Source organism: Alosa pseudoharengus, unplaced genomic scaffold, assembly GCF_046254945.1.
Source record: "Alosa pseudoharengus isolate Yale_2024_CS ecotype anadromous, Long Island Sound unplaced genomic scaffold, YU_APseudo_1.1 YU_APseudo_1.1_scf_15, whole genome shotgun sequence".
NCBI lineage: Eukaryota > Metazoa > Chordata > Actinopteri > Clupeiformes > Clupeidae > Alosa > Alosa pseudoharengus.
This window is the reverse complement of record NW_027468620.1, coordinates 29,668,397-29,685,704: the sequence shown is the minus strand read 5'-3', so window position 1 is coordinate 29,685,704 and position 17,308 is coordinate 29,668,397. Positions and strand designations below refer to the sequence as shown.

Below are 17,308 nucleotides of genomic sequence, written 5' to 3'. Positions count from 1 at the left end.
CCGAGCCAAATTATGTCAACGTGTAGAGTCATGTTTATTTAGATTGTTGACATAACATGTGTTTAATTAACTTGACACTACATGTTGACATAACTTCACTCATGCAGTGGACTAGCCCAGCATCGCAACCAAAACACAATGATATCATACCCTTGCAGATACACATTCCCTCTAGCCTTTCTAGAGAGTTCCCCAAACACAAGAGTGTAATCATTTTAAGGAAAACAGAAAAGGCTCTGTATGTATGTATGTATGTATGTATGTATGTATGTATGTATGTATGACAAATATATGTTTTGTTTTTGACACTTAATAATACATAGTCAGATTTTGCTAAATATTAAGATCACAAATAAAAGTCCTGGCTCCTGTAGTGTTTAGCTTGTGTGTCCCTTCCTCCCAGATGGAAGCCATTTGCTGGCATATGTAAGTTTCACTCACCTCAGCAGATGGCGTGGGTGACATTGTCCTGGATGACTGAAATATTATTAAAGAAAAAATATTGGCTTTGATTATCACTCCTCTATGGGCATTCTACTATAAAACATGTGTCTTTATCTATTACCTGAGCAATAGCAAATGCACTACATACAGTATTTTAGTTTGATTTCCGCTCAAAGAGATTCAGAGGAATTAATGATAGAACTCTTATTAGAACTCTCGACATGCTATTTCATACTTATTATTCTATTAACAACTATTTATTTATCCTGTAAATACTGTCTCAACAGCACTTTATCTGCTATTTGCACTACCGGTTAGATGTAAAACTGCATTTGTTGCACTTTACTTGTGCAAAAACAATAAAGCTGGTGCAATCTAATCTAACTGGAGACAGTGATTGACTTACTCGGTCATCGGGCATGGGGGAGCGCTCTCGTCTGGAGGTGTGCAGCTGTCAACACAAGGTAGGCATGACAACGATGCCTCAAAGAGAACAATGCATTCCTCATCACACGTTCTACTGATGTAGGGACTAACGACACATAGTGAATTAACGTGTGGCGCAAAAACACACAGATGTTTTCGGTGAAAGTGGTTAATCTCTCTGACACCCACGCACACACATGCACACACACACACACACACACACACACACACACACACACACACACACACACACACAGGCGGTTTACCTCTCCCACACTCTCCTGGCCCTCCTGACTCTCTTCCAGATTGGTGGTATAACTGGGTTCATAGGTTATCAGGTCTGGACGCTCAATGTCATAAATGGCTTTGACTTTAGGAATGGCTGCTAGGTCCCTGTAATCAAGGATTTCATTGTCTACTTTTGCCTACAAGGGGAAGAAGACACACATTCACAAAGACATACACAAACTAGCATTGAAATACATCCATAAGACCTACTGGACTGTGCCAACACAAAAGCTACTAAAACTGGTCACTAACGGGCTCTTGTGGAATCTGGACAACAACCCAGTATACTACAAGAAGCAGGGGCAGAAGAATAAATATATATATATATATATAGACCCTTTCAACAATAAAACAATGCTTGAACGTTCTATTTGGGTCCCAATCTACTTGTGGGGCCAACTATGATGCTGATAATGGAACTCTCTTGAAAGGGTCTATATGACGAGTTCAGATGCAAAACCCTCTAAATCCGTCTGACCACTTTTCTTTTAAATGAGCATTTAAATTCAGGCTCCTATAGGTTTTTGCCTATAAATCGACATTTTAGACCAGGAAGAGAGTGGTATTTAGTGGGTTTAAAAGTTAAATTATTTGATTAGCGTATACTATGTGTGGAGAGCATCCCCTCACCATCTTTATCTCATTTTTGACATAGGTGGCATTTAGAGGCTTTTGCATCTGAACCCTTCATATATATATAAAAACTAATATATATAAGTACATATGGTAACACATTGCCCATGTCATATCTATATAGAATTAAATATAACTTTAAAGGCCTACTACCTGATTTTGCGCTAATTTTAAATGTACAAACTAGAGTAAATTCATCTCATTACCACAGTACACGACACATGAACAAAGTGTTCTACGTGGTGTTCTATACAACAAGGACAAACTAAGGCCATTTATAACATTTCGCTAGAGAACAGTGAAGCTGCTTTTCACTGTATTAATATAGACCAGCCTTAGCACAGTGCATTTTAGCCATATGGCAGTTGTACAAGAATGAATAAAATGAGAAACACAAAGTAAGGAACAACGTGATGCAAAAATATTTTCAAAGGTTCATCAAAATGCACACGGCATGAAATGCCATCAAGCTTTCTTCCTTTCACATGGGGATTACGCCTAATCCTGGAGCCTGGCAAAAGTCCACTCAAATACTCTTTTGATGAACTGGACTCAACTCCTGTCTGGCATGACAGGCCAAAGGGCACGTGGCAGGACAGGACTAAATATTCTGTGTCAGTTGCAGTGCTCAGAGCTGGATATAAACTGTGTGTTTAAGCAGAGATATTCTAAAACAAGGAGATAGTGGTTTTAGCAGTTTTCCCAATTGACATAACAACGGTTAACTACCTGTAGCTTGTTGTTTACCCTACTGTGGGCCTGAGAGAAACACAATTTCAATCTTCTATATGTCTTACACATACAGCAGAATTGAAAACTAGATGTACCGCAAAGCGGTACAAAATATGATATCCGTCTTTTCTCTCCGCAAAAAATCTCTAACTAAAACTATATGACCGCCGCTTCGCTAGCGCGGTGGTCATAATAAATTTGACTTTGACCTTAACTTGAATTTGATTTGTGTGAGTGTATGTAAAATGTATCATTTTGATTTCAGAATTTTAGCAGATGGCATCATAATTTACTTGAAATTATGTTGAAAAGGTTGTCTAATTGTTCAAAAACAAAGTTGGAGTTGGTTGAGGTTTCAGGGTCAGGGGTCAAGAGTAGAAGTCAGAGGTCAGATTGAGGTCAGGGGGGACTCACATAGATGGTGTGACCCGGTGAGCCCGGTAGGCTTGAAGCAGGTCGGGAACAGATACTCTCAGACGAGGAGCGCGTCGGCTGTGAAAGAGGAAAGAGATTAGAACCCTCAAAATGTCCAAACATTCTCTCTGTGACACTATACCTCTCGGAGCAGACACAATGATCATACTTTATTTTTACTTGAAACCCCTGTGTCGGATAGCCTCACAACTGACCTGAGATCTGTTATAACATCGCACACATGGAGTCATCTCATGGCAGTCACTGACAGGTGGCGATAGGAACTGTCATGAATGTCCTAAGCATGTGCTGTGTTATAACTGTCTATCAAGGCGGAAGGGGTGGAGTGGATTCACACAGAAAGGCTAATGTGTCAAATCCGAGGTGCTTTGCTTTTCCCATTCATCCATTTCCTGTGTGGATCCACCCTTTGGCTTGTCGACGGGGGTGTCAAGTTCAGTCGGAATAAAAAATGGGGCAGAAAGAGGCCGTCTCTCCAGAAGCATCTGTTAGCTTTACGTTAAGTCAAACCCAGTCCATGGTTTCAGAAAATTCACAGTCCAGTTTAGCAGGTGACCCTAGGCATTATGTCCAATTTGCAAATGTGCATTTTATTAAACCCAATACTGAAGGCATTGAAGGCCCGGATTGGAATACTGTACACTAGTTTTAGTGTAGCTACACTAAAAACCATGCCAAAATATTGCAGTACTTGGATCATTTTCAATAAGAGCGGTACGTTTTGGAGCAGAGTAACACAAATTAGGGGAAATCATGTATTCCTATTCCCAAAACATGTATCCTGATTCCCAAAACAGGATCTCCCCCTTGCTTTTGAGAGCAGAGCCTTAACCTGCAAGCGTTCCTGGTGACAAAACTCCTATCGTTATATTGCAGCTATGCTAAATGGGGTAATGCCTCCCATATGCAAACCACATTCTCCACTCCCGAATGCCGCCATTCGTCTTGTCACATGCAAAATGAATGAGATTCTGCAGGTCATTCATCATGATCAACGCCCCCAGACGCTGCTCAGATGTGCATGTCCCAAGTTGAAACGGTAAGGTGGCTGATAAATGCCACTGCTTGCAGCCGCATGAGTGGCCATGAGAGTGTGAAACACCTGTAAAGGTAAGGCTGGTTACGGTTGTTTATGTGGTTGAGACACGGCGAGTTTCTGTGCAGACACACACACACACAGACAGAGTACAAACAAAAACATGTGAGGCCCCGTAATGAAACTGGACAACTGATGATGGACATTTTCCCCAGCCAACCGCAGTGAGGATCACACATGCTGACACAGGCCCACAGTCACACATACATACACGCAGACACACACACACACACACACACACACACACACACACACACAGACACATACACGCACGCACACACACACACACACACACACACACACACACACACACACACACACACACACACACACACACACACATGCACACACACGCGCACACAGACACACACACATGCACACACACACACACACACACACACACACTGAGAAACTCACTAATGGCATCAGACAACCTCCCAAAGCCCAATGACTGTATGAGACAGACGGTTATGCAACGCCAGTCCAGACAATATGGAAGACACAGACGTGGCAGTGCTGCTGGCCGCCACCAGGGGGCAGCGAAAGGCCAGGCCAGGTGAGGTGAGGCCCTCATACGACTGATACAGCTAATACAGTACCTGCCTTTCTGTTTTGTGGAGGAGGGTTAGGGATGGAAGAAACAGCTGTGGAGGAAGGAAGAGGGGGGGAGGTTGATTGCAGACGTCAGGTCCTCATAACTGTCTGTCACGGAGGTCATACTACTCAAACGGAGGCTGTCAGTGTTAGGCAGACTTATGGGTTAACTTATGGGAGACCAGGCAACAATGCTGAGCAGAACCCCTTCGAACTTGACGATGATCTGCTTGCTTTAAATCAACTTTTGAAATCTGACGCAGTTATAATTTATTAATGTGGATCTTATTACACCCTTACATACTTAAAAGTGCCGTTAGCAAATCTATGCGATTTCACACTTTTTGTCACATTCAGGGAGTATCACAATCTGCTAGCTTTCCATTCCATGGGTACGAACAAAAACAATCTTCATACACAGTCCAAGCTCCGTGAAGTGAACTGGAAACAAAGTGGTGTAAGCCTGTCCCCCAAACATAACAAAACTGTAACAGCCAATCACCGAAACGGGGAACGGGAGTTTGTTTCAAATATCAATCCGCGTGATGTCAAACCAGAATTGCTGGCAGTACGCCGTTGTAAGCTCTGGAGGGAACCACCCATGACCGAGTAGCCTACCCCATCAGGAATAAGTGTTTTGGGGCAAAAAAACTGAGAAAAAATAGGACGTTGGTGTCTGCACAGTTCAGTGTAATCTTGATGCTCGAAGGCTTGAAAGCGTAGAGGCATGGTGACAAACAATGGAGACAGTATGACAGACAATAATTCTGGGCCCCCCTATAATATATACCGGTAGTATTATTGGGGGGGGGGCCCTGTGCTGGGCCTTTAGAATCACCATACACCCCCCCACACACACACACACACACAAGTAAGAAGTCCAGAATTCACCCTACAAACAGCAGATCAGATTGGCCTTACTTCTCCAGTGTCCAGAGATTTACTTCTACCTTATTTATTAGTCTGACACTTTTGTCCAAAGTAACTGACATATGCCAAATAATAATTAAGGGCTATTGTTTCAAGAGCAATTCAGGGCAAAGTGCCTTGCTCAAGGGCTCAGCAGTGGCTGGAAAGATCCTGTCGTTTACAAGGCAGTAACACTTGTTCAGCTACTGACACGTACAGAATATTAAGTCACAAAACATTCTACAGAATCTATCACAAAATACATATGTGGCTTGACAAAGTCGAAACATTTAACATTTACAAACATTTAACATAGAACATTCATAAACATTTAAGCATAATCAGCATTCTCTTACCCTGTGCCTCTCTTCTGTGCGTGTGGAGTTCTTACAGCTGGGGTGCCAGACTGTAGATCCTGAACAAGCAAAACAATGTTCAACTGTCCACAGTCAAATTTGATGAGAATGTGAAACATGCACTGTGTTCTCCTCTGCTGAAGTATTGATGACTTGTTTTGCACTTGTAAGAATATCAAAACTTAAGCATCTAATCAAGTCAACAAATGCATTTACCATCAAATAGATCAATATTATAGATATTTAATAGTAATGTGATCAGTATGTGGTTGAGAAGTGTTAGCTGATTTGATGAGCTGGGTTACCTTGCAGGTACATCTCCTCTCCCTCGGTGAACATCTGGTTGCACCGACTGCATCGGGCACAGCTGGGGTGGTAATGCTTATCTCCTGCCTGAGGAAACACAATTCACACAAACAGACACACCAACACACAGAAACCCACGCCAACAACCACACACACACAACAAATCATGCATGAGGAAAAACTAGTAGGAAGCATGTCAGCATGAAGCTGCTCTCCGTAAACTTCTGTCAAACAATTGTAAGCCGCCACAGCCCACAGGAGTACCCTCTTTCTTTATGACACTGTTCACACACACACACACACTCTCTCTCTCTCTCTCTCTCACACACACACACACACACACACACACACACACACACACACACACACACACACACACACACACACACACACACACAGGCAAAGGGGGACATATCATAGGGACTTTAGCATTACATCCTGTCATGAAGGCATGCTTTAGTAAGGATATCTCTAACTGCTGTGCAAATGAACTCAGTGATAGTCAAATGAAGTGCGACTTGTAGAGGCTGGTGAAGTATAGAAGGCAAATGAGCAAATAGCACACCTAGGCAACATATAAAAATTAAGTACACACACACACACACACATATATAGTCAAACACACACACACACACACACACACACACATATAGTCACACACACACACACACACACACACACACACACACACACATAAATGTGAAAATAGCACACCTAGGCAGCATATCAGCATTAAGCTGCTCTCTGTGTGTTATGTGAAAGTAAGCTGCCACAGGAGTACCCTCATTCTTCAGTATGCTGTTGTGTGTGTTTTGTGTGTACGCGTGCATATGTGTGTGTTGTGTGTACACGTGCATGTGTGTGTATTGTGAGTGTGTGTGCATGTGGGTTGTGCGTATGCATGGATGCGTGTGGGTTTGTGTGTACGTGTGTATGTGTGTGGGTTGTGAGTGTGTGTGCATGTGTATGGGTTGTGTGTACGCATGCATGTGTGTGGGTTGTGAGTGTGTGTGCATGTGTGTGGGTTGTGTGTACGCGTGCATGTGTGTGGGTTGTGTGTACGTGTGCATGTGTGTGTGTTGTGTGTACGCGTACATGTGTGTGAATTGTGAGTGTGTGTGAGTGTGTGTGGGTTGTTTGTACGCGTGCATGTGTGTGTAATGTGTTGCAAGAGTGTGTAACTGACTATTGACTAAGGTATTTAACTCCAACTGGATGAATGCCAAAGGTAATGTTGGATCCTATCTACCATGCCCTGTCCAATCATTATATGTGTGTGTGTGTGTGTGCGTGTGTGCGTGTGTGTGTGTGTGTGTATGTGAGTGGAGTGGGGGTGGTGGAGTCATGGTGTTTGGAGAGAGCCAATTAGCTCAACTCAGCTATATGTCTGTGTATGTGTGTGTGTGTGTGTGTGTGTGTGTGTGTGTGTGTGTGTGTGTGTGTGTGTGTGTGTGTGTGTGTGTGTGTGTGTGTGTGTGTGTGTGTGTGTAAGAGAGAGAGAGAGAAAGAAAGCACTGTGGTAGAGTGTACTGGCATAATGATTTGCAACAAAATGATATCACACTGCATCACTTCTTACAGTATATGACTCTTTTCTCCGCACATGCAAATCCTGAGGAGGCTTGAAAAGCCACATTCAGAAGAGCACCAGTGTGTTGCTGCCTACCTCTAACACCTTTCCCGTGATGAACTGCTGACATGCTTCACAGCGAACGCCAAATTGGAGCTGATAATCTTTTTCACAGTAGGGGGCGCCATCTCTACAAAAGACAAAAACAGAGTGATTTCATTGTCTGTGCCATTGCCTCTCATTTGTTGATATACTTAAGGCTTAACATCCACTTTATCCATTTGGCATTTGGGTCTGGGGTTTTGTTTGTAAATACTGCAGGTTTGTGTTTGTGTGTCTTACTGTGTGTGTGTGTGTGTGTGTGTGTGTGTGTGTGTGTGTGTGTGTGTGTGTGTGTGTGTGTGTGTGTGTGTGTCTAAGACTTACTTGCTGATGTACTCTCCAGTGAGCACTTTGCCACAGGCCTTGCATTTGAAGCAGCCCAGGTGCCATTGGCTGTCCAATGCCAAGAGAGCCTGGCCATTCTTAATGTCTCTGCCACACCCAGCACAACCTGTAACACACACACACACACACACACACACACACACACACACACACACACACACACAGACACACACACACACATGCACAGACACACACACACACACACATAGACACACACACACACACACACACACACACACACACACACACACACATGTGCATTGTGCGCACAATCACACACACAAACAATCATACGTGTACACACACACACACACAGACAATGCCAAACACAAATACACCACGATGAGATTATGAGTGGATCTTAAATTGGACATACTCACGCTGAGTGGATTGGGGGATTGCCCAGTCCATCAGCAATCCAGTTACATTTTGATTTACAGCTGACAGTTTATTGTAGAAATGAAATAGCAAATTGCTATGTCAGTTTGTCTAATAGTGCTGTCCAGTGATATATTTCAAATATATCTCTTCTCTCTGATGGATCGCTCTCTCCTAGCAGCTTTGCTAGCCTCGAAAGGTAAATAAATAATATTGACCAGGGAACACCACAAATAATGTCAAGAGAGGCATTAAAAGCAAAATAGCTGCTGCCTTCCCTTTTTTTAGACCTTGAATTATTGCAAGCGGTTACATTGGAAACTGTGCAAAAGAAACGGAGAGTCTTAAATAGCAAATGCACTGTGGCTAGCCCTTTGGCATACATGACACTTCACATCTTCCCATTCGAAACTAAGACCCAGATATCTCTTGTCTCTATCTCTTGTGTTTCTTTAGCGATGTGCGCTATTTCTGTGGATAAAGGTAAAGTTGACTGGCATTTAGCAGACACTTTAATCCAAAGCGACGCAATTCGTAACAGCAGATTTGGAAAACGTTACGGCTACACCAAAAAACCCAAGCTGGTCCTGGGCTGTGCAGGGACATGACACACGAAACTAAAATAAATGCAAATTACAGTTGCATTTAAAGATATACATAATAAGGAATTAGAACGTAAAAAAGGAATAGGATGTTCACATAATATCTATTTTACATTACTGTATCTATGTAATATAGGTCAACAACATAAAAAAGGAATTTTCAGAAATGAGGGAAAGGAGAAATGCAGGGATGATGGTTTTGCATATTTTATGATAGCATTTCTTGGACTTCCATGCATCGCCACACAATACTCTCTTTGAAGAAGGCGTGTTGTGTGTGTGTGTGTGTGTGTGTGTGTGTGTGTGTGTGTGTGTGTGAATGTGTATGTGTATGTGTGTGTGTGTGTGTGTGTGTGTGAATGTGTGTGTGTGTGTGTGTGGGGGGGGGGTGTTATGCTGGGTGAGCAGGCCTTTTCCAGATGTCCCGTCTCACAAGCTAACCAAACCAAACCACTAGTAAATCCAAAAAAACTAACCACTAGTAAATCTAAAAACCAAACCACTAGTAAATCCAAAAATGTAATGGCGACTGCGCACCAATTCAAGCTATCCCAATGACATACATGTACATACTTTAAAGTGACAGGGACTACACATCAATTTGCAGAGACATTTTAGACTTTTGAGTACACCACAACAAAACACAATTCAAACCAATGATCAGTGCAGGGTCCATTCCACTTGTATATCAAGAGATCATTTAAAACAGGCCTATGAATGGTTATGCACAGATAATATGGTAACACTTTACGGTAAGGGTACATGAATTATCATGAATTCATGCATGAATTCATTCATGATTTATGCACTACTTCATTCCTTTATATCTTATGAATCATCAGGAATCGACATGAGTTCATAGTCTCTCATTTCACTAGTTCGCCCGTCGGCATGATTGCTATACTGAGTGTATAAGCTAAGCGCGTGTTTGGCATGGTAGCTGGCCGTGGTCATGGAATGCCTGAAGCTGAGATCGCGATAGAGCGATGGCCGCTTGCACCCCCCAGTGTAAGGAGGATGCGTAACTGGGCTATCAGTGAAATGGAGGAGTAAAGGGAGGAGGAGTGATAATTTTGCGAGTGCTGCGGCGTGTGACGTATGGATAAGGAGGCCGGCTTAAATACCCTGGCGGCGGAAGACAGGTGAGTTAATTGCTGTCAATCATCCCTAAGGGCTCCTCCCGAACTTTGTTTAGAAAACATCATTAATGACCTCATGCATGAACAACACATCAACTAAAGCATCAGGTACGGTGGGTCTATTATTATGATTTATGATTTCTTAAGCATGATCATCATGATTACATGAATGTCAGGGTAATTACCCAAGAGTTCATCATTTTTGTGGCCCCTCAACTAAAGTGTGAACAATGGGATGTGTTTAGAGAACTGTACAAGTTGTGTTCAAATCAGAATTTGAGTAGTGATGACTACATTTTTGGCAGAAAAAGAAGTCATCATGATCATTCTTAATAAATCATAATGATGTGCCCACCATACTTAATGCTTTAGTTGATGTGTTGTTCATGTATGAGGTCATGAATGACAGACTATGAATTCATGTAAATTCATGAAGATTCATGATATATTAAGGAATGAAGTAATACATAAATCATGAATTAATTCATGTGTGAATTCATGATAATTCATGTACCCTTACTGTAAAGTGTTACCGATAATATTGTTTAGTCATATGTTTAGTCATAACAGAATGAACAGTGAACGCTTAAACATTGAGTTATACATTTTCCAACATGGCATTTGGACCCATGTAGCTCTACATGGGCTTTCACCATTGAATACAGTAAGGCAGCAAAGACAAGGAACCCTGAGCCTACAGGGAACCATTTATCAGAACCAAAGAACCATAGCAAGTTCAGATCCTCCCCAGGAGCATATCACATTGGAACACTTAAAGGCACACTATGCAGGTTTTTTAGCTTAATATGCAAGTTTTTAGCTTAATTTGCCTTCATTTAACAGCTTCAGAGTCATTGGAATGGTTATATGACTTTTTTCGGGTTGATTGGTGGCCGTCTCCCTTCCCCCTAGCGCCTGTGAGCGGAAAAACCACCCGGGGGCCGGCGGGGCGACGGCCTCGGTGTCAGGAAGTATAACGAGTGTAACGAATTGCTTTACTGCATTCAAATACACATACACGCCAGGCACCGGCTAGAAAAAGGTAGCGATGGAGTTTCTCAGACATTCGTCATGACAGAGCCAGCGAAAAAGAAGCAAAAACCGAGAAAACAGTAAGGAAATTGCCAATACTGCATAGTTTACCTTTAACTAAAACACATGCAGTAATTTCCATAGATCCATGATTTCTACGTGCAAGAGTTGAGGACTGAGTCCTACCACTGGATCCTGTGAAGTCCTTGGGCCCAGGCGACATGGGCTGGATGCAGTTCTGACACAGGCAGTCCTTGCCATTGAAGGTGACTCGGTCCCCCGCTGGAAACGGTCGTCTGTGAGGAAAAGTGCACGATCAATATATCTATCTATCTCGACTATCTGTCTAACTATCTATCTATCTATCTCAACTATCGGTCTAACTATCTATCTATCTATCTATCTATCTATTTATCTCGACTATCTGTCTAACTACTGTATCTCTCTATCTATCTCAACTATCTGTATAACTATCTATCTATCTATCTCAACTATCTGTCAAACTATCTAGATATCTATCTATCTATCTTTCTCAACTAACTAAATAGTAATCCCAACTCTGTATAACTAACTATCACTTTTACTATCTGTCAAATTAACTATCTATCTCTCCAACTAGCTATACACCTCAGGTGGCGTCAAACACCATGTTCTATTCTCTGCATCTGACTAACTTATGCATTTATCATGTATACAGACCTTACTATTCTGTAACTGACCCTAGGCGATGGTTCAGGCCCTTGAGTCGTGGATCTGCTTGAAGTTTCTTCCTATATGTATCTCCAATTCTAGGGAGTTTTTCCTCGCCCCTGTTACCCATGGGCCTTCTTTTCTTTTCTCTAATTGTCTAACACTCTGTAAAGCGCCATGAGACATGTGTAATGTTTTGGCGCTTTATAAGTAAAATTACAGTTTTTCTCAGTTGCTTTGGTGCTTTTCTCACATCACTATTGCAGTAACATTTGCACAGCACTTAGTGCATTTCTCAAAACAATTAGTGGAAACTGCAAAACCTAGTGGATAACCTGCAAAAGCACGTCACTTGCTCAAAATGGATAGTCCATTTCTCAAAAGCAAGTATTTATGTCAATGAAACTGCCAGTGTCATCAAAATGAGAAGTCTTGACACCATCGTTTATGAACAAGATAGTCAAATGGCTTTGTCATGTTTTCATTACGAAAGTTTATGCTCTTAGTGTTTTCCCATGCAAAAAAAGGTCAGAACTCGGTGACACTACCTGAAAATGCTCAAGACAGCTGCACTATACAGTACTTGTACAGCCATTTGAAAACTACAGTAAAGTTACAAATTGCTGTAGTTGGGGGAGTGAGTACAAGACACTGAATATGTACGTTTCACACTTTTACTGTATATGCTCTTTGCAATTCTACAGCATTGTGACTTTGATTCTGAATTTGATAACTAGTTGACCAATTTTGTATGTAATGACTCAAGCAATGAAATGAAGACTATTAGTTTTATTGGGAATGACTATTCAGCATCCATAAGTATAGTTAATTTTGACTGACATAACAAAGCAACTGATACATGTTCAAAAGCATTTGCAATTTGTTCAGAGGAAGGAGAAATTGCTACTATGATGTGCACAAATGACTAAATGTTGTGGAGGTTGAACTAATAGTTATGAGAATTTTCATTTTGAGCTGAGAAAAGCACCAAAGTGACTGAGAAAAACTGTAAATTAAAATTGAAATGAAATAGCTATCTCAACTATCTGTTTAACTATCTATCTCCACTTTCTGTCAATCCTTTATGTCTGCTGTTTGCCCATACCACTATGCTGTAGGCCTACGTACCATATGGACAAGATATTCTCCCCCATTAATGTAATACAAGACCTCTGGGACCAATTTTGTGTATAAGGCTATGAACATAATTTCATATTTTTATTTTTTGGTGCTTGTAATGACATCTTTGTAGTGTTGGCATGTGCTGTGTGAGTGAGTGTGATTAGATTCTGGTTCCCTGTGTGTGTGCGTGTGTGTGTTTGTGTGTGTGTGTGTGTGTGTGTGTGTGTCATTACTTGCAGATGGTGCAGACAAAGCAGCTGGGGTGGTATGTCTTCCCCAGCGCTGTGACCACCTCTCCCTCCACAAAGTCACCACAGCTGTTGCAGCGGGTGCCATGGATACGCTGGTAGTCCAAAGTGCACAGGTAGTCTCCATTCTTCACAAAGAAGCCGCCCTGGGCCAGGTCACAGCCACACACTGCACACACACACACACACACACACACACACAGACACACAAAAGTCACCAGACACACGTACACCGATCAGAGTTGAACTGAACACATGGAATACAACAGAAAGCACATCACAACAGTCATTAGACTCAAGAGTGGGAAATGTCTACAGGATATGAGGAATCTTAGAGAAAGGCAGCTGTCACTCCAGTTTGCAAAGCCATGCCACACCCTGTGGATGGTGCTTGATTAGAGCCAATTCCTGCCAAAAAGAGGACAGTGACCCAAACCACAGCTGCAAACACCATGTAGGGGAGAAGCAGTCAGCTGGCATTCTGTCCTTAATGGAGTAGAATGGAAATGTGTAAGTCACCCCAAAGTTTTGAACAGTCAGTCAGAGGCGGACATCCGAGGTTCAGAAAGTTATAGTCCTGCCAAGTATTTGACCCAACTATTTAGTAAACCAGCGACCAGTGATATCACCTGTGTTAAGTGCACAGGTAGAACAAATATATTGGCTGGACTTTTACTTTCTGGAACCGGGATGTTCGCCTCTGACTGCAGCATACTGTATATGTAACTGTAGGCAATATTTCCATAAACATTTATTTTGTTCAAGGGAAATCTACCAAACCCGCTACTCAACTGTTTGGGTGAAGACATAAGGAATATATTCCACAACACACCACAGTTTTCATACAAAATCAAACATTATACTGTATATGTAACAACAGGTGTTGAACTGTCAGTTCTTGACTCAGTTCAAGACTCAAGATCTGACAGCAGATTGGGCACAAGCACTCAGACACTAGTCTAACCACTGGACACTAGTCTAACTTGAGCACTAGGACAATAGTCTAACCTGAGCACTAGGACACTAGTCTACAGTAAGCTGAGCACTAGAACACTAGTCTATCCTAAGCACTAGGACACTGGTCTAACCATTAGAACACTACACTCTTAAAGGGACACCAGGCAAGTCTGATGCTTTTTCTCTACGAAGTTCCCCCTAGCGTCTGTACGCGTCGATACGTGTGCGAGCCCTCACTCGGACACTAGTCTAACCACTGGACACTAGTCTAACTTGAGCACTAGGACAATAGTCTAACCTGAGCACTAGGACACTAGTCTACAGTAAGCTGAGCACTAGAACACTAGTCTATCCTAAGCACTAGGACACTGGTCTAACCATTAGAACACTACACTCTTAAAGGGACACCAGGCAAGTCTGATGCTTTTTCTCTACGAAGTTCCCCCTAGCGTCTGTACGCGTCGATACGTGTGCGAGCCCTCACTCGGTCTGAAGCTCTTTTCCTTTTCTTTGCATCTTCCGTCAAGGGTTTTCGCTGCTTCTTCGCCGGCTCTGCCATTAAACACACGTTTGCAGCAATCGCTAGTGTTTCGTTAGCCTGCCTCTGTGCTGAGGATGCAGGATGTAAACTGATCCTGCTTCTCGCGATGTCTGAGACTTTGTGAGACTGAAGGTCGGCGGGTCGGATACACCGAACTTGCAAGCGGGATATTCTTCCTACAGGCAGTAGGGGCGGGCGAGAGAGTCTTCATTTGCCCTGTAATGAGTCATTTAACCATATACCAACTTACGAAGATGATTAATTAACACAAAAACGTTGCCTAGTGTTCCTTTAAAACAAATGTGTTGTCCCTATCGGAAGAAGTTGTGTTTTCAACACATTAGTTTTAAGAGTGCAGTCCAAGCTGAGCACTAGGACACTAGTCTAACCTGAACACTAGAACACAAGTCTAACCTGAACACTAGGACACAAGTAACCATCAGAACACTAGTCTAACCTGAACACTAGAACACAAGTCTATCCTGAGCACTAGGACACTAGTCTAACCTGAACACTAGAACACAAGTCTATCCTGAGCACTAGGACACAAGTAACCATTAGAACACTAGTCTAACCATCAGAACACTAGTCTAACCATTAGAACACTAGTCTAACCTGAGCACTAGGACACTAAGGACACAAAGAGTATGTATATACTTATACTTACTTATACTAGTCTAACCATTAGAACACTAGTCTATCCTGAGCACTAGAACACTCGTGTAACCACTAGAACACCAGTCTAACCACTAGAACACTGGTTTAACCTGAGCACTAGGACACTAGTCTAACCTGAACACTAGAACACTAGTCTAACCTGAACACTAGTCTAACCTGAGCACTAGGACACTAGTCTAACCTGAACACTAGAACACTAGTCTAACCATTAGAACACTAGTCTATCCTGAGCACTAGGACACTAGTCTAACCACTGGAACACTAGTCAAACCTGAACACTAGAACACTAGTCTAACCATTAGAACACTAGTCTAACCTGAGCACTAGGACACTAGCCTAACCATTAGAACACTAGTCTAACCTGAGCACTAGGACACTAGTCTAACCACTAGAACACTAGTCTAACCTGAGCACTAGGACACTAGTCTAACCTGAACACTAGAACACTGGTATAACCATTAGAACACTAGTCTAACCTGAGCATGTGTCTTGTATTAAGTCTTATCTGAACAGCATGGCATCATACAATTACATTCTAAAGATATTAAGCCAAAATGGATGGCCATGTAAGGTCATATTGGCACAATTGAAGCGAGGACTGCTCACTACTGAACATTTTTGTTTACATCTGTGCCATTTTTTAGCATCTTATGGTGGCTTCACTTTTTACAGAGCATATGCTGTCCACTATTTCTTACATTCATTGAATCTAACCTTTGCCAAAAATAGCTTTAGAATACTAGTCTGCCGTGTGCAAGAACACCGGTCAAACCAGCATGCCAAGACCCACACAGAAATAACAGGGTTTGGCTCCGTTTCCAGCACTGCTTTTAGCATCACACTGATGAGTCATTCTTCAGAGAAATGTCTTCCTGTAATCCATTTTAAGTGTGTAACACATCCTGTAAAAATAATTTCCACTTCATATGACTTGACCAAGCTGTCCACTACATTTTGTACATTTCTTTGACGACACACCAGAACATCACAGAGACTAAATTCGGACCTAAACACTACGGACACTACACCTGAAAGCATAAACCTCAATATATGTAAAATAGCACAGCTGGTACCACAAGTGGTGTCCAGCCTTATTGAGAGAGTTGCGCAGCCAGTGTTGGAAAACGAGCGGAGCTCAGCGAGCCACAGGCTTGTCTGGTGCTCTTGAACTGCAGGGAGCCGTTATGTAACCGACACCCAGCGCAGCATCTCACGGCTCTTCTGTTTGCAGGCCTGTTCCAGCTAAGCGCCTAAGTCATACTAGCAAACTGCAGCAGCCCTTTTGTTTGACGCTGGGCCAAATCTCTGAGAGCCGTCTGCCATAATGATATCGACAAAAACACCAAGATGTAAACAAAGACTTCTACAGTTGTATTACACACAGACGCAAAAACACAAACACACACACACACACACATACATGCACACAAAAAACATACACAGACAGATCTGAATGGATGACTTTCATCAACATCCCAATCACATGTTGCGGACAAAGTTACCGGCGGGTGTTTAAATAGCAGCGAGACACATCATCTGAGATGAAGGGATGTTCTGTTTCTCAGGGAATCAATATCCCTCTGTGCTGTCTGTGCATTATGCAAGGAGGAACCCGGTGAGTTACAGGAAGCAACAGCAGAGAATTGCTCCTTCTCCCCTGCTCATTGATCCAAGCATCCTGACCA

At 42.4% G+C, this 17,308-nt stretch overlaps 1 protein-coding gene across 1 annotated transcript in view; it reads right to left on the bottom strand.

The window, feature by feature from the left end:
- Window positions 1–17,308, bottom strand: part of ablim1a (actin binding LIM protein 1a) — a 48,542-nt gene that overhangs the window by 13,333 nt on the left and 17,901 nt on the right. Inside the window, exons 3-12 of the mRNA XM_076286216.1 lie at window positions 13,433–13,616; window positions 11,574–11,683; window positions 8,216–8,342; window positions 7,886–7,979; window positions 6,219–6,306; window positions 5,914–5,972; window positions 2,938–3,015; window positions 1,137–1,295; window positions 851–895; window positions 442–477 (exon numbers count right to left, since the gene is read on the bottom strand). Of these exons, the coding sequence (XP_076142331.1) occupies window positions 442–477; window positions 851–895; window positions 1,137–1,295; window positions 2,938–3,015; window positions 5,914–5,972; window positions 6,219–6,306; window positions 7,886–7,979; window positions 8,216–8,342; window positions 11,574–11,683; window positions 13,433–13,616 (980 nt within the window). The remainder of the gene's footprint in view (window positions 1–441; window positions 478–850; window positions 896–1,136; window positions 1,296–2,937; window positions 3,016–5,913; window positions 5,973–6,218; window positions 6,307–7,885; window positions 7,980–8,215; window positions 8,343–11,573; window positions 11,684–13,432; window positions 13,617–17,308) is intronic.